The sequence below is a fragment of the Canis lupus genome, chromosome 7, assembly GCF_011100685.1.
Source record: "Canis lupus familiaris isolate Mischka breed German Shepherd chromosome 7, alternate assembly UU_Cfam_GSD_1.0, whole genome shotgun sequence".
NCBI lineage: Eukaryota > Metazoa > Chordata > Mammalia > Carnivora > Canidae > Canis > Canis lupus.
The window spans coordinates 27301882-27319908 of NC_049228.1; the positions used below are offsets into that span (position 1 = coordinate 27301882).

The window sequence follows — 18027 nt, forward strand, 5'->3', positions numbered from 1 at the left end:
AAAGCTGTCCTCTTCACTCAGCACTTGGCATCATCCAGAAAGACTGCTCTCCTCCTCGACATACTTGTTCTCAACAGGAGTACGGCTACCCTATTAGCCTCCATGACAACAATGACTCTGACCGAATAAACTTTATAGTTCTTAAGAGTCAGAATCAAGTCTTTGGATGATAATATTTTCCTAGAGCATAATGTACTCTTGATCACTAGTTTTTAGTATGTGACAGATCTTGCTCCAGATTTTAGGAATGGATTAGAAGTTCCAAGATTCATTATTTAGAGAATACTTTATTAGTTTCTGTAATCAAACCCATGTAGATAAGACCTTACATATTTAATACAGTGCGTTACCCCTGTACAAATGGAAAAAATTATGTTTAACATTTCTAGACCAATATGGCTGTTAATTTCTGTACAATGCCAACCCAACACGGTACAACTGGGATACTTTTTCCAAAGTTGACAGCACAGCTAAAGTTTCCAAAAATTCAAATTATTTATATATATATATGTATATGTATGTATATATATATATTTATTTATTTATATAAAAAGACCAATAGCAGTATGTTATGCATCAATAGCAGCAACAGCTTTTCCAGGTTCTGCAGTCATCTGAACAAAATTATAGAGACATCCAGCACACTCCATTAATAAAAAAGAAAAAAAGGGTAAAAAAAAAAACAAAACCCCAGAAAACAGCAAAGTTCTGTTACTGTTGTGGTACCTGGCACCATTTTTTTATTAGCTTCTCAATCATCATCTGGAAAGAAAACATTCTAGAATAACGTCATTAAAAACAGCTCTCATAAAGCACAGTCACTATTACGTATCATAAAGCAGGTACAAGATATTTTACATTCACAGAGGTATGATACAGTACTGTCCTACATCTATAATACTACAGGATACAATTAAAAAGGCATTATTTGAGACTTGATTCTACTTTTCCAGCAGAGGGCCCAAGGGATGGTATAACACAGCTCTGGTAAAGAAATGCACCTTCTTAGATAGGATTTCCTTCCATTAAGGGTACAGTTCTAGGTATCACTGCTCTTGATGAACATCAGCTAAAAACCGTTAAAACAAACAAACAAACAAACAAACAAAAAAACCCCACTGGATTCATACAAAGATAACCGAGTGGAGGCAAGCCAGACTCAACCTAAATAGTATTTTACCCAATCTGTCATGTTTTAAGACATGACAACTCTGTGGAAGAAAGGAGACACCAAGTAGCACTTCAAAGCTTCGGGCCACAACTCAAACACAGCATCATTTCAAACAGAAGCAGTAGCCAAACCCTACCCGCTTGGACAGGTCCAAGGAGGTGGACAGCATATTTCATCACCTGCTCACTCATCCAGGAAGAGGGGGAGATCAGTGACTGTACTTTGTGTTCAACTCAATCACAATGTTACAAAAATAGCAAGCTGCCATAATAAAAAATAAGGCTCCTCTATCCAGCACCAGTTATCTTCAGTTCTTGACCACCAAGCCCACAAATGCCACAATCACATCCAAAGAACATAAGGGAACAAAAAGACCACACCTGATGTCTTAGCTGGAATCACCATTGTTCAGGCTCAGCTATTCCCCAGCGGGGTTATTTTCCTCCTAATTCTGGTGTTTCATCTAACCATAAGGATTTCAGTTTTAAATGATATGCACTCAAGAACATGTGCAGATATTTGTATATAAATTCTGCCTGAAGATGCGTGGTCATCAACAGAGTGCACATTATACAGTAGGTGCAAGCTGGCAAAGCCTCATTTTACTGGTGCAGCAGCTGTGTGTCCATGTACACTGCTCCTATGTCCCCTGTACACCTCCCAGCTCTAGACTGGATAACGTCACAGACCATTTTACCCCTTTGGCTGCTGGCATTATCCGACTTCATTCTCCCTCGTTCCCCTCTCCCCCCCCCCCCAACCCCCTGCAATAAACCACAGCCTTTATGATTTTGTTTCTTCCGTTTTGATGGCCTGAGGTTTGATTGGTCCAGTTCTAACAGGTTTGGTGGCTATGGTAGGTGCAGGAGGTGGCTTTTCTTCTACTTTTTCCTGACAGACACCAGGAGGGTCAGTCAGTGTTTCAGGAGGTTTACTTGAATCACTGTCCACTTTTGGAGCTTTGCTTCCTATCTGTTTGCTCTGTTGTTGTTCAGAGAAGAACCGCTGCGTGGACTGAAGAACCTCTGCTCTCTGCTTTGCCTTAAAAAATGAGAAACAATGACTGAGAACGCTGCAGCGTTAGCTAAGCCTGTCCGTCCATCTCCGTTCACTCTTTACCAACCACAAATCCATTTTCCCCATGTGTTTTGCCCAAACCAAAAGTACCTCAATGATCTTTCAGCTTTTAATGGATAGATTTCTTCCTATCTTGGCAAACATTCCATGTGATTTTTTTTTAAACATTTGAAAATAATAGGACCACCTCCCACCACATTTTCAAAGTTTGCCCTCTTATAAAATAATAAGACAGAAATTGCTGTTGGTCTGTATCTTTTCCGGAACAAAACTTATTGATATCAAATTCTATTTAGGGAAGCTGCTCGCAAATTTGAAGACATATATATGTAACACTTAAAACTTCTATTTATCAATATGTGGTCTACAATAAAACGAAAAGGAAGCACTTATATTGTGGCATTACCAACACCTAGGACCAAATGTCTTGTGGCTGAGTCCTCTTCCCACAGCTCTCTTCTGCAGGGGAAGAGCATCAGAAATTAGTAACTACAACTTCACTTGATCACTAAGTTCTGATAGCTCCTACCACATTCTGAGCTGGTAAAATAATTTCCTACGTTTATGGACTATGTGTCCCAAAGAATATACTTACGTCAATCTGTAAACTATACCACTGTAACGTACACAATTAAACCTTAAGTTTCTGTACCTCTTGCATATAACAAAGAGCCCTTCATGTTCTATAGGAAACCTGTACTATCCAAAGATCTAAAGCAATTTCAAGAAATTTTTACCCTCCCCCACCCCATTCTAAGCTCTAATGTCATTTCCAAAATGGGAATGTATGAAAATCAAGTGCCAAGGAGACAGAACAACAACTGGAAACCATGAACAAATAGTTTCCAAAGATTTCTACACATACAAGTATTTTTAATAGTTATGAACAGAAGGAAATCCTAGGCACACAGCCTTAATAAAAGTAGATCATATTTAACAAGAGTTCCACTGCAGAGTAGTTTTTAAATTTGATTATTCAGGATGAGAAATGAGGGAGATCAATGTAGAAAGGAACTAGCCAGTCAACTAAATTTTCTAACAGGATTATCATAAACATGTTTCTAATTCAGAGTAAAGCATACTATGGACATTGCCCTGTTTTAAGGCAGCAAGCTTTTCTTTGTTCTAGTCTGACCTGATATATATCTGTGTGTGTGTGTGAATGTGTATACACACATACACACATACATATACATATACATAGTGACGAAACAGGCAAAATTACTAAGACCTCTAAAGTCAAGTCTAAATACAGAATAAATGGATTCAGCTGGCTGTACAGGCAGACAGGTAAGGTTTACACTATGGAAACTGTCCCCACACAGACTCCTCAAGGCACTCTTCTGCATCAGCAAACCTCACGTTTACCAGTGCCTTTTATTATGAAGGATCCCAAAGTGCTTTTTTCAGTTCTTCATCTACAACTGCACAATCTGTTGTGGTATACAGCCAACTCAAATGGCAGGCAAAAAAAAACAAAAAAACAAAACAAAACCAAAAACCAAAAAAAAAAAAAAAGTATGGAAACAGTTTGAGAAGAAAACTGTACCTGGATGACTCATGAATAAAGAAATAAAAATCAAGATAGGTAAAATCTCTTACCCACTCCAGAGTTTTCACATAACCATGATTTATATCTTAAGTCTGGGAAGGGGGAGGGAGGGATAAAAAAGAAAATAAAGGGAAAAAATGAAAGAAAATGGGGAAGCTTATAATAATCCACATTACTTTTTTGCTCTTCAAAAAAATGTAGCAGATGAACTCAGATCTCCCTCAAATGTTTATTTTATAAGCAATTCACTTTGCCAGAGTTTAAAATGTTAACTTGTTTGCTATCTAGTTTCAAAAAACTAAAAAAAATAAAAAAATAAAAATTAAAAATAAAAAAAAAGAAGAAGAAAAAAAGGGGGGAATAAGGGAGAAAAAAAAGAAATAAAAAAGAAAGGAATGAATAAAAGTAGTTAGCTTAGTTAAATCAGCTAAGACAATGAATGCCTGGATATGTGGTTATGGGTCCAGAGGCATCTTAAGACATGGTTCAGAGACAGATTCTTGCTCTGTTGGCTGTTAACACTGTACTAACCTTCATGTCTTGTTCAGCCTTCAACGCAGCCTGGGCCTGATTACCTCTGACTCCAGATAGTGATCCACAAGGACCCCTGGCTACATGTGGCAAACGAGCATGGCTCATGAGGCCTGTGGTCAGCGGAGGAGGCATCTGACTGGCCAGTGCCATTGGCGGCCTCTGAACAGGCGCTGGGAAGGTGTTAGTATGTGGGGCTCTTACCAATGGAGGGACCAGGTTAGGCTGAGAGAGAATCTGAGTGAAAAAAACAAAACATACAACATTGAACTGTTAAAAAAAAAAAAATTTTTTTTTGCCAACTAGACCAGGTTGGCTTATCTCAGAGTAAATCTGTGCCCATTCTGCCAAGTGAAAGGAAGTGTAGGGATATGTGCCATTCTATTACAGGGACCAAGAACAAACAGGCCATGTTTGGAGAATCTAATAGGAAAATTAGGCAAAGCATGCTATGGCACTGCAGTTTGATCTAGCATTTCAGCTACAAATTCTGAAGGGGAGATAGAAAAGCTATTAATTAGGATAATGTTTTTAAAAAGATAGAATTGCAGAAAAGGCACACACTTATACCAAACATAATCTGAAGATAAATAAAAATAACACCAATTCAACAAATTGTTTTTTCAGGAACCAATTCTAGTTTGTGATAGTTACTAGTTAGTCTTTCCATTCGATCAGCAAAGGGGAAGAAAAGCCAATGTTTTTACACATATATTAGAACATCTTTTGGAAATTTTACCTTAACTACACAGTTATCTAAAAAAACAAAAACAAAAACAAAAAAACAAAAAACAAAACAAAACACGACACAACAAAAAAAACTTTAAACCTAGAAAACTTTAAGCACTGGGACCCTTCTCAGAAAAGTCCACTTCTTCAAAAAATATAAAAGAAACAGGACTGAAATGACCAGAGCTGTGTGGGGAATCTTTTGACTGTTTCTCTTGTCTGCTTTAGAACTAGACGGTTACTACCTATATCTCACTAAAAACTGCTGAGAATATATATGAATGTTATAAATGTACTGTTAAATAAGAAACTGTTTCTCATTAAAAACTATGTCTCTAAACTAGTTATAATATGGCAAGATTATGAAATCAGAGAATTAGCCAGAATAGCAATTCATTTGCAAGTAAATAATACTCATTTCTCACTCGTATCTGCCCACCTGGGGTGCAAACTGTGTAGGAAATGGTTGTGTCATTCTCACAGTGGCAGGGGCTGACTGGAACTGCTTCTGATAGACAATGCTGTTCATTTTGCTGGACTGGCTGTTCGGACTTGTGGAAGTAGCCCTTGGAAAAAAGCCATCACTGGTCAGTACAGTAGTGCCAAATAAATAATGCTGTTAGATTTTGAGAGACATTGCTCTTGGTAGATTCTTCATATGTGGTAGCTGATAAAAATTTACCAAAGTGAGTTACCAAACATTATGGTAGTGGGGAGACAGTGGAGGGGCAGAGGTGAGAAAGAATACTAGCTAGATTTACCCTGTATTTAAAAAAATCTTAATATAGTGTGATATACATTCTTAATTAAATAGCTTAACATTTTACATAAAGCTCTAAGAACATCTTGTGCTTACCACAGGCCTGGTGACATAGTAAGTATCTAACAAACAAACTGTGCTTAGTTGTTTGGAAATTCAAATGCCCATTTTACCGGAAGGGACTAGATGTTGGTGTGGTGCTTCTACCGCTGATTGGCGGTGTGCCTGGTTTTATATCAATGCCACTTCCGAAGGCCTTCAGTTCCATTTCAGACATCTGAGAAAACACACAGGGTGGACTTAGCATTTCTGGAATTCCATAAACGAAAATGCTATGCTTAGTATTTGAAATATGAATATTTATTCCAGCAATGGGCAAAGAGCCTTAGTACAAAAATCCTGTAATTAAGTTTCAAATACCATGGAATTATTAAAGCCAATTTGTGGGTGAAAAGAGATTGTGTAAACCCAATTCTGCCACAAAATTTGTGATTTTTGGGATCCCTGGGTGGCGCAGCGGTTTAGCGCCTGCCTTTGGCCCAGGGTGCGATCCTCGGGACCCGGGATCGAATCCCACGTCGGGCTCCTGGTGCATGGAGCCTGCTTCTCCCTCTGCCTGTGTCTCTGCCTCTCTCTCTCTCTCTCTGTGACTACCATAAATAAATAAAAAATATAAAAAAAAAAAATTTGTGATTTTTTTGTTATTAGGTAAAAACCAGAGGAAGTGAAACACATTAAAAAGTAAATTTAAAGTAAACAAAACAAAACAAAACACAAAAAACATTGGGGCTTGGGGTGCCTGGCTGGCTCAGTTGGTGAACTGTGCAACTCTTGATCTCAGGGTTGTGAGTTCAACCTCCATGATGGATGTAGAGATTAATCTTTTAAAAAATTTTAAAAATCTTAAAAAAAAAAAAAAAAAAAGCCCTACCACCCTGGAGGATGGTAAAAACTGGTGCATTTACAGATACACAGATACATATATCTAACACATGGCCTTAAATTCTCAGAGAAATTGGTAAATTTTTCACTTACTTTTCCTGTGGTTGCGATCATGCTATGCTGTGTTCCAGCAGGGATCAATCCTCTGAAAGGCTGGCTTACTTGTGCAGGACGACTCAGGCTCTGGGCCTGGGCCTGTGGGGTGGTATGCTGTAATGGGGGCTGAAGAGTCTGTGGCAGAGCAATTAAAGGTTGCCCCGTAGATCCAAAATTAGGCAATGAAAGCTGGGATGCTGGTAAAGGTACTGTAACCTAAAAAATAAGTGAACAGAAACTGCAGCAATTCACTTATACCTGTTGTCTGTATATCCCCGTAACACTAACAATTCTTCAAAAAACTTCTGAATAACATTTTAAACAGCATACATCAATCTATTAATAAATTTCACATATAATCTTTTACTTAGTAACTACCTCCATGCTTTCATTAAAGGTGTAATAACAAAACAGATTAGTAGTGCAGACGCTATGTAACCAAAATCATTATGACTATCTTTGAATAACTCCATGGTTACGTGTCTAACAGACCCATAATACAACAATAGTTGTGGGATACAATTAAGGAAAGTAGTGATGTTACAACTTCCCAAACAGACATCTCTATACTGTTTTCATGTCTGATCAAAATGAGCTCTGACAAACAGTATTTGATTTGAATGGCAATAAGATAAATACATGTATAAATTTTCACCCCTAAAATAGTCACCAGAATTTGTTATAAGACATTGACTAATGGTTTGTCTCTCTCCTTCAGTCCTCCATGAATTTTTAAAAATAGATTAATGACATGCTAAGAGATAGTGCATGTCTGTCATTTACACAATTCACACTCTGCCACACCGTTCAAAGTATTTTATTAATATTTTTTTTCTTTATGATAGTCACACACACAGAGAGAGAGAGAGAGACAGAGAGGCAGAGACACAGGCAGAGGGAGAAGCAGGCTCCATGCACCGGGAGCCCGACGTGGGATTCGATCCCGGGTCTCCAGGATCGCGCCCTGGGCCAAAGGCAGGCGCCAAACCGCTGCGCCACCCAGGGATCCCCAAAGTATTTTATTAACCAGTGTGGTGGTCCTTAGTCATCCTTCCCTTCTAGCATAGATGGGTAAAGTTGCCTCTCTTGCTTATATGTAACTATATATCCTAGACAATGTTTCTCAAACTTTTATATTCATGGAATCCTTTGTTAAAATGATTACATGGAAACCAGTTTGAAACAAAGAGCCAAAAAGCAGAAGTGACTAAAGTGGGGTTGAGCAGGTTCCACCACTAGTGGACCCCATAGAATTCCTAGGAAACCTCAGTGGAAAGTATGAAAACCACTGCATATTCTCCCCATCTTGGTTCTATTTAAGCTACCAAGCAACAACTAAAGCAATAATAATAATAATAATAATAATAATAATAATAATAATAATAAAGAAAATTGAGGAAATTTACCATGCCATAGTTTACCTGCTGGAGAGCACTTGGTGACTGGGCAGTGTTATAAAAATTTGTCTGACCAGGCTGTTGTACTTGTCCAGAATAAAGATTTGAAGCCTGGGTAAGATTTGCTCTAGCCTAGAAAAAAATTTTGTGAGAAAATAGCATTAAGATTGAAAAATTACCAATTCAGACATCCAGGGTGTGGCTTCAAAGCACTCTAAGAATTTTAGTATTAGATAGAAAGACCCTGGTTTTTCTCACCATGTCTTTTAACATTTTTTCTTTAAAAACTGTTCCCTTACATAATGTGCTACACAGGAATACAGTGATAGTGCATGATTCTATTCTAGCCCCTTTGTTACTTCTTACCTGGAGAAGATGTGTATCAATTAGTTGGGAACCTCCTAGTCCTGATGCCTGACCCAGCTGATGTTCATACAATATAGGAATAGGCTGTGTATTTGAAGTTTGTTGAAAGGCAAGACCGGATTGTGCCTTTGCAAGTTCCTGGTGTTGGACAGCTGGAAAGTTGTGGATGGCAGTACCAGAAAGTACCACAGATGGCTGGGACAGGCTGCTTTGCATAAAGGCTGGCTGAGATCTATAGGGGTATTGAAGAGAAAAGACGTATGTTAGTAGTCAGTTCTATTTTGGAATCTGGAAATCTTGGGAATGAGTATCCCAAATGACCAAGTATTCTACTAAACACAATTAAGAAGAGAGAGAGAGAGTATACTGTGTCTAAGGCATTTGTTTCATGAGTTAGAGCCCCATACACAACAAAGTTCTAGGAAAAGGGTTGCTTTTCCGGAGAAACTAACAGTGTTTTCTACTCTTTTTTATGTGTTCACTAGCAAGCTCAGAAACAAATCTGTTTCTCTTTGTTATTGACATCTTATTCAAATTTATAACACTAAAAGCTGATTTTATTATTTGTATTTCATTACTCCCTTCATATATATATACACACACACACATATAAAGATTTTATTTATTTGAGAGAGAGCAAGCTGGAATGAGTAGGGGGAGGGTCTGAGGGAGAGGGAAAGGGAAAGGATCTCAAGCAAACTCTGTGCTCAGAGCCTGACACGAGGCTTAATCTTATGACCCTGAGATCATGACCTGAGCCGAAACCAAGCAATGGACTCTGACTGAGCCACCCAGGTGCCCCGTATATTTCCTGTAAGAGATCTCAAGACTTCTATGAAATGAGGCAGAGTAGTAATTCACCATCAGGATCACTCATAAAATTTCTATTTTTATTGAGGTATAATTAACATATAATATTGTATTAGTCTCAGGTTTACAATATAATCAATTAATATGTGTTATGAAATAATCACAGTTAAGTTTAGTTAACATCTGTCTCAATAGTTACAAAAAAATCTTTCTTTCTTGTGATGAGAACTTTTAAGATATACTTTCTCAGCAAATTTTTGTTTTGTTTTGTTTTTTTTAAATAGAGGAAGAGAATGAAGGGAGATGAGGGGCAAAGGATGAGAGAATCCCAAGAAGGCTCCACGCCCAGAATTGAGGCTGACAGCAGGCTTGATCTCACAACCCTGAGATCATGACCTGAGCTGAGATCAAGAGTCTGATGCTTAACTGACTGAACCACCTAGGCGCCCCTCAGCAACTTTCAAATTCACAACACAGTATTATGGTGAAGGGCATAAACTGCTAGTTATTTATAAAGTAAGTCATGGGGATGTAATGTACAGCATGGTAACTATAGTTAATAATACTGTATTACATATTCGAATGGTTTTAAAAAAAATACAGTGCTGGAATCTAACTCTAGACTACCCTTTTACCTCTGGAATGGGGGCCTTCAACAAGCTATACTTTTAAAAATGCTAAAATAAAGAGTTACTAATCAAAGTAGTAGATTAAAGATAGTATCATCCATAAATAACATTATGCTTTGTTAAAATTGACATATGTGGCAGAGCAAAAGCCATTAAGCAGGAGTGCTGGCCTAGGGTCACAAGCAATCTTTATACTGTGTATGTGTCAAATATAAAATGGGAAAACATAAGCATACTGTTATAAACTACCCAGTCCTAAGATGCCTGGGTGATGCAGTTGATTAAGTGACCCCTTGGATTCAGCTCAGGTTGTGGTCTCAGGATCCTGAGACAGAACCTTGTATCGGCTGGGCAGCCCGGGTGGCTCAGTAGTTTAGTGTCGCCTTTGGCCCAGGCATGATCCTGGGGACCTGGGATTGAGTCCCACATCAGGCTCCCTGCTTCTCTCTCTGCCTGTGTCTCTGCCTCTCTCTCTCTCTCTCTGTGTCTCTCTTGAATAAATAAATAAAATCTTAAAACAAACAAACAAACAAACAAACCCTGTGTTGGGTTCTGTGCTCAACGTGGAGTCTGCTTTAGACTTTCTCCTCTGTCCCTTCCCTCTACCCCGTGTGCTCTCTCAGTAAAAATAATCTTTAAAAAAAAAAAAACCCAAAACCAAATAAATAAATAAACAAATAATAATAATAATAATAAAAACAAAAAACAAACCCACAACTACTCTGTCCTGGCAGAAGTTAGTTCAGGGATTCTATATTAATAAACACTATGCTGATGAGGTTGAGAGCACGACTAGCAGAATGATGTGACAGGGATACAAACAACTGCTTTCAGAGTCTAAACTGGCACTTTCCAATACAGCTGTCATTAGTCACAATTATACATACAGCTTACATTATCTTTCTATAGAACAGGCCTGTCTTAAGAAGTACATCTTTCAAGGCAATCATTAAAATGGAGATGGATTACAGGGGCACTTGTGTGGCTCAGTCAAGTTAAGCGTCTGCCTTTAGCTCAGGTTGTGATCTCAGAATCCTTGGATAGAGTCCCACATTGGGCTCCCTGCTCAGTGGGGAGTCTGCTCCTCCCTCTTCTTCTGCCCCTTCCCTGGCTTGTGCTCTCTCCTCCCTCACTCACTTTCTCTCTCAAATAAATTAATAAAGTCTTTAAAAAATATAAATTGGCTGAAATGACCAGAAATTAAGTTTCAGGACATAATCAACATGCTTATCATTTAAAGGAATTTTCGGGATCCCTGGGTGGCGCAGCGGTTTAGCGCCTGCCTTTGGCCCAGGGCGCGATCCTGGAGACCCGGGATCGAATCCCATATCGGGCTCCTGGTGCGTGGAGCCTGCTTCTCCCTCTGCCTGTGTCTCTGCGCCTCTCTTTCTCTCTCTCTGTGTGTGTGACTATCATAAATAAATAAAAAAAAAAAAAAAAAAAGGAATTTTCTAACAGGATCATCCTAGCTTCTGGGGGCGGGGGGGAAGAACAGTAGGGATATGGCAAGAAGGCTCAGTAATTACAAAAGCATGTACCTATATGGTTGAAGTGAAGAGGTGAATAACTCCTGAGCCTGGGAAACAGCAGGTCCAGCACCCAAACTCAGTTGGGCCTGATGCTGTCCTTGTAGTGGTGCATAAATAGGGATCGGGATTTGTTGAACTGAAGCTGGCTGCAATGCAATAAAATATAATATGTGAACACCATATACACAAATCACAGCATTTGGGAAAATAAAAGTTTGAGATATGAAAAGAATAAAGACTAATAAAGCATATGTTTATATCAACTCCCTTTTAAAATAAAACCAAATGTAAGCATCTAAAATTTCCTTTCAATACATTATTTATTCTACATTGTTAATCATTAAGCTTTGACAAATTTGGGAAAGTTTGAAAATTTTGCCAATACATATCAAGGTAATCATGGATCGTCCCATGTTGCCAATAGATGATTTTAACTTCAAAGAGCCTTTATTTGTAGCCCAAGATAACTGTTACACCTTTAGCATGACAAGAAACAAATACAGGATGAGAGAAGTCCATGGTATTTACCTGTGAAAGACCTGGTTGGAAGCCCTGCTGCTGAGCCAAGGATGGTGGAGCCAAGCGTGCATGTTGGGTATTGAATAAATGACTTGTGTCCATATAGAAAGCAGGGATTTGAGCTATAGACCACCAAGAAAAAACAAGCAGTTTTAAGTATCTAGGCTTCAAAATTTTCCAAATAGTAACTAAAAACCAAGTTTTGTAGCAGATTTCAAATTAAAAGAGCCCTCTGACCCTTGCAAACATAGGTTTGAATTGCAAATTTTTTTCAAATAATTCACTGAGGTATTGTAAATGTATTTTCTCCCTATGATTTTCATGGTAACATTTTCTCTTCTCCAGCTTTACTATAAGAATGTATTGTATAATACACGTAACATACAAAATATGTGTTAATGAACTGTTTATGTTATTAATAAAGCTTCTGGTCAACAATACGCTATTTGTAGTTAAATCTGGGGAAGTGAAAAGTTAAATGTGGATTTTTGACTGTGTAGTGTGCCGGCATTCCTAACCCTTGCATTGTTCAATGGTTAGTTGTATTTGTTGTGAAGGTATGGAAAAACAGATGCTCAGATACTGCTAATGGAATACAAACAAGTGAAATCTGACAAGATCTTCTAAAAGTGAAAATGAACCTACTGGTTTACCAGCAAATCTACTCTAATTTTCTATCTACTTACTAGAATTTAACAAAATATTTCAGAGGAATTGGCATTTAATAACTGAAAGTATTTGGTATAGATTCTTAACGGATCTCTATATATTACATAAACTATATTGTGATTTGCTGATTTCATATGATAGTATTATTATGTTTTGGAGAACTTCCCGTATTCTTTTTAACTTATCACTACTATAAACAATAACTGCAATGAATGAACACTCTATGTCTCTGAATAAAAAGTAAGTTTATCTATATGATAAGATTCCTATGAAAACGGTTACTACAGTTAAGTATGTACACATAAAATAGAGATATTTTTCTAAAAGAATTATGTCAATTTATATACTCACCAGCAATACGCCTTAAAAAACTGCTAATAATAACTGCGACGCTTAGAGAAACTGGGCATTATCGATCTTTCTACTAGGTATTATCAATCTTTCTAATACTTCTCACACAGAAAGGCAAGAAATTGCCTCATTGTTCTTTTATTTTGAATTTAAATCATTAGTGAATTTGAATATTTTTCAAGTATTTACTATTTAAGATTAACACTGTGATATTTAGCAGGATAAGTTATCCCAATACCCCCAACATATAATTTTTTTCTTCTTTGCTCATCTTAGGTTTATTCTTCCCTATGAATTTTACTATCGCTTTATCAAGTTTTAGGTAACAAAGTATTATAACTTGACTGGAATAGCATTAAGTGTATAAGTTACTTTGCAAATTAAATTCTAGGAGGAAACAAATCTTCAAGCAGATCAAAAAATACCTAAACTTGAAAAAGAGAAAAAAAATATTTTAAGAAGTCTTCATTTTCCAAATTCCTTATACCCAATCCTAAAAATCTTACCTGCTGCAGATTGAGACACATAGACTTGTGGACTCTGTTGTTGCTGGGCAATAAGGGAAGGCATACAGCTCAATTGTGAAAAATGACTTGCAGAAGGCAGGCTGCTTGTCTGTAATTGCTGGGGTTTCACTTTACAAATGTTAGGAGGGTCTGATGTGGTTGTAGATTTTGTACTCAAAGAAGAGGTAGTATATGTACCAGCTCCTATATGTGGGAGAGGGAGAAAGGCAGATATTTTAAAGTGCCACTGTTCTACACTGTAAAACAACTCAAATGCCAGCTGGACACCGGAAAATTAATGTTTACGCCCTGCATGTACTTACCACATACTTAAAAGTAACAATCACCAATTGTAAACAAGACTATAAAACCTGGAGAAATATATTAAATAGAAAAATGCAAAGAGAAGGAAATTAAAAAATCAAACTCACAAAATAAGGTGGCCAAGAGCCTACAGGGTTGTTATAGTTCATCCTCAAGCTAATAGTTTTTTAATCGTCACAAAGACAAGGATGGTCAAGCGCTTTATTCATTTACAGCTAGGCATAAAAGTAACAACATAGAAGGACAAAATGCTGCACCTTAGGAATATTTAAGAATGCAGGGGTGCCTGGTTGGCTCAGTCGGAACAGCACTGACTCCCGATCTTGGAGTCATAAGTATAAGCCCCACACTGGGTCTAGAGATTGATAAATAAAATAAATTTTAAAAAACATGTAAATAGACCTAAGGAGATCACAACTGCTCCTAAAAAGTCATGTAAATTAAAGGTTAGATTTTATTCTTCTTTCCAGAAACATACCTTAAGGGTAATCTTAAGAGTTTCATTATTTAGGAATAAATATTTAAACATCTACTAAGTCAGGCTTAAGAACATAAGAACACAGAAAGGGATCCCTGGGTGGCGCAGCGGTTTGGCGCCTGCCTTTGGCCCAGGGCGCGATCCTGGAGACCCGGGATCGAATCCCACGTCGGGCTCCCGGTGCATGAAGCCTGCTTCTCCCTCTGCCTGTGTCTCTGCCTCTCTCTCTCTCTCTCTGTGACTATCATAAATAAATAAAAATTGGAAAAAAAAAATCGAAAAAAAAAAAAAATAAGAACACAGAAAAACAAAGCACTGAACCTTAATAATAATTAATGTAAAGGGGCCTTCTCCTAGACAGCCATATAAGCTTAAAGCTACAGTTAGTTCTTTCTCTTCCTGTATATATACCAGCAAAAAAACAGGTGTATAATAATGCCTTAAAAGGAAAATAAAAACAAACTTTTTTAAAAATTTAATTTATTTAATCATGAGAGACACACAAAGAAAGTCCAAGACACAGGCAGAGGGAGAAGTAGGCTCCCCGCGGAGAGACTGATATAAGACTCAATTCCAAAACCCCGGGATCACAACCTGAGCCAAAGGTAGATGCTCAACCACTGAGCCACCAAGGCATCCCTAAAGAAAACCTATTAATAAATAAGTAGAATTATACAACTTAAGATCTAGAAGGGTCAAGTAGTTCTGTTGATCTGTGGGTGTTAATGACGGTAATAATACAGTGAATGGCAATAGTCCTATCCGATTAAAAAGTGAGATGCAGTCATTATTTTCAGACTTCAAATGATGTTTTATCTAAGAGAGAACTAAGGTCAAAGCACCTTTGTTCTTCCACTTGAGTCTCCACCAGTAGGATAACTGGGCAAGAAGTATAAAAATTTATCTTATCAAGCAGAGTGGGAAAATCAGACCTGGAAGAAAGGAAGGACACTTGACCCATGAACAACACAGATTTAAACTGTGTGTGGGTCTACTTACATGCAGATTTCTTTTCAATACAGTACAGTACTGTAAATGTATCTTCTCTCATGATTTTAATACCATTCTTTTTCTACATTATTGTAAGAATACAGTCTATAATAAATATACAAAGTATGTGTTAATTGGCTATGTATGTTATCAGTTAAGGCTTCCAGTCAATAGTGGCTGTTGTGGGGGTGGGGGGGGAGAGGAGGAGGAGTCAAAAGTTATAACCAGGGGAAAAAGTTATATTCCATTTTTGACTGCATATGTGTATTGGCAGCTGTCAGTTTCCTTAACCCCCTGCGTTGTTTAAGGTTCAACTGTGACTGAACCTTCCCAGTCCCTTTATTTCCTAATCTCCCCACATTACTCTCCTCCTGCTTGCTTTATAGCCCCAACCCCTACGCACCCAATGACTGGGGCCCAAGCTAGTAAACATTATGAAGATGTCTTGTAAATTCGTGGTAGGGAATGCATGAAAAGAGGGAAGAGAAGTGGAACACCCTCTTTGATTTGAATATTTGTGTCTTAATATATACTTTTCATCCCATATAACATCAAAATAACCATAATACATCCCAAAGACCAATTCTTTTGGTACACAATGCCAGAATAGTGAAAAACAATAATGCAATCACTAAATGAAAACCAGTCAGAAGGTAAAATCTGTCCTGGATAGATCTCGTTATCTGTTGGAAAGCAGCTCCTGCTGCTTTCTAAATATTAGAGAATATTGGGAAAATTTGAAAGGAAATTTGTTTTTTTTTTTTTAATTTTATTTATTTATTCATAGAGACAGAGAGAGAGAGAGAGAGAGAGAGAGAGAGAGAGAGAGAGAGGCAGAGACACAGGCAGAGGGAGAAGCAGGCATCATACAGAGAGCCTGACGTGGGACTTGATCCAGGGTCTCCAGGATCACGCCCTGGGCTGCAGGCGGCGCTAAACCTCTGCGCCACAGGGGCTGCCCCGGAAATTTGTTTTCAACAGAAGAAACATTGTTATACATATGGTAAAAGGGTGTACTTTCCTAGAGTCAACCAATTTAGAAATGTAATTATTTAAAAACCGTAAAGCCCCCAAATGAGGTATAGTTTAATGAAAGGATTATACGTTAGTGAAATATTTAAGGAAGAAAAGCACTTTCTAACCTGGGATGTTGATGGATTCCCTTTAGAAACAAACAAAAACCCAATAAATATCTACTCAAATAAGAAACTGGAAATTCTCTATCCCTAACCCTTCACTAGAAAATATATGTCATCCCAATAGATTTAAGTCAATAGCTCCCTCAAATTAGATACAGACCACAAAAATTTACAACCTGTGTCATTCTGTTTTATTTGAGTTCGACTAATTAGCTGTATAAGAGTTAAAAAAAATAAAAATAAAAAGGTGAATTCTACAGAAAAATTTAGATGAATAAACATCTTTTCACCAACTACTTATTAATATCTATAATGGGGAGAGGAGCATGACACAAAGGGCAGGGCATAGGGGTGGGCAGAAGGTCCAGCAAGCAAAATTTTAATAAGCCATCAAAAACTATTTGTTTAAAATTAGGAGAGGGCTAAGAGAGGGGAAGGCATAAGAATAGCAAGAGCTTACTACAAAATAGCTGATAATTAGACCTTGTGAAGTCTTATACATTTTATAAATAGTAAGTTTGGGGGGGATAGTAAACAGGAAAAGATCATAAGAAATTTTAAATAAGATATTTAAAGGAAAGGTACCAAAACCTTCTACCTGATAGTGATGTTGTGGGAGTGACTGAAGCAACAGGAATCTGAGGCATTGATGCGCTTGAGAATGAGTTGTAGTTAGCAGTGCTTGGTCCGCTGGCACTACTGCTGACTCCACTTGCAATTGGAGGTGCTGTGGAAGTTACTGGCGATCCCTTCTCCCTTACATTTGGAGAATTCTCCCATGCCTTCCGTGCAGACTCCATCTGCAATAAAATGGACATTGTCTTAAAGCAAAACAAAACAAACAACAAAAAACAAAAAAAAACAAAAAAAACCCAAAACACACCAAAAAACCTGTAACACAATATATACATACACAAACATACATACGTGTGTGTATATACCTCAACTCCAAATATAAGCTTTCAAAACACTGCAAAAAAGACAAGATTAGGATTCCTAAGGCTTTCCAACCTTTCACTTTGCCGTTTATCTTTCTTTGTTCCCTTATTCTAATTGGGAGGCAGTGAACTATGTCTCTAAAGAGAGCTTGTTGACAGCTCTGGCAAAGAAGTTAGCAAAATATAAAGTCAGTGCTCCTGTACCCTTGTGGTGAGTAAGGAAACAGGAAGGTCATGCCTCTTTAGGACTAACCAAAGGCCCTGACTCCAGGGGGAAGGGCACTAAAAGGCCCTCCATAAATACTCATTCCTTCCATTCTCTCTCTATAAGGTAGCAGTTCTCAAGCAAATATCAGGTACCTCTATAAGGTAGCATTTCTCAAGCAAACATCAGGTACTGTTTTATATTCAGTGTTTTAAATGGCAAAGTAACCAGATAGGTTTTAGGCTTGGGTGCAGAAGAAATATGTCTTGTTCTACATCCAGATTTCATCAAGCATTTCAGATACTGACTATTGCCATTT

General features: G+C 37.7%; 1 protein-coding gene across 13 annotated transcripts in view; it reads right to left on the bottom strand.

Moving 5' to 3' along the window:
- Nucleotides 1-267: 267 nt before the first annotated feature.
- The window catches only part of PRRC2C (proline rich coiled-coil 2C), a 101959-nt gene continuing 84199 nt past the window's right edge, over nt 268-18027 (bottom strand). For 7 of the 13 annotated variants that reach the window (XM_038542546.1, XM_038542539.1, XM_038542541.1 and 4 more), the window contains 11 exons: nt 17164-17365; nt 13635-13838; nt 12118-12230; nt 11599-11735; nt 8622-8853; nt 8265-8387; nt 6856-7074; nt 5994-6097; nt 5500-5626; nt 4332-4568; nt 268-2212 (listed from right to left, as the gene is read on the bottom strand). In XM_038542546.1, the coding sequence (XP_038398474.1) occupies nt 1955-2212; nt 4332-4568; nt 5500-5626; nt 5994-6097; nt 6856-7074; nt 8265-8387; nt 8622-8853; nt 11599-11735; nt 12118-12230; nt 13635-13838; nt 17164-17365 (1956 nt within the window). In that variant the 3' untranslated portion in view covers nt 268-1954. Of the gene's footprint in view, nt 2213-2654; nt 2708-4331; nt 4569-5499; nt 5627-5993; nt 6098-6855; nt 7075-8264; nt 8388-8621; nt 8854-11598; nt 11736-12117; nt 12231-13634; nt 13839-17163; nt 17366-18027 lie in introns of all 13 variants that reach the window. The other 6 variants (XM_038542542.1, XM_038542540.1, XM_038542545.1 and 3 more) reach the window with 5 other exon arrangements.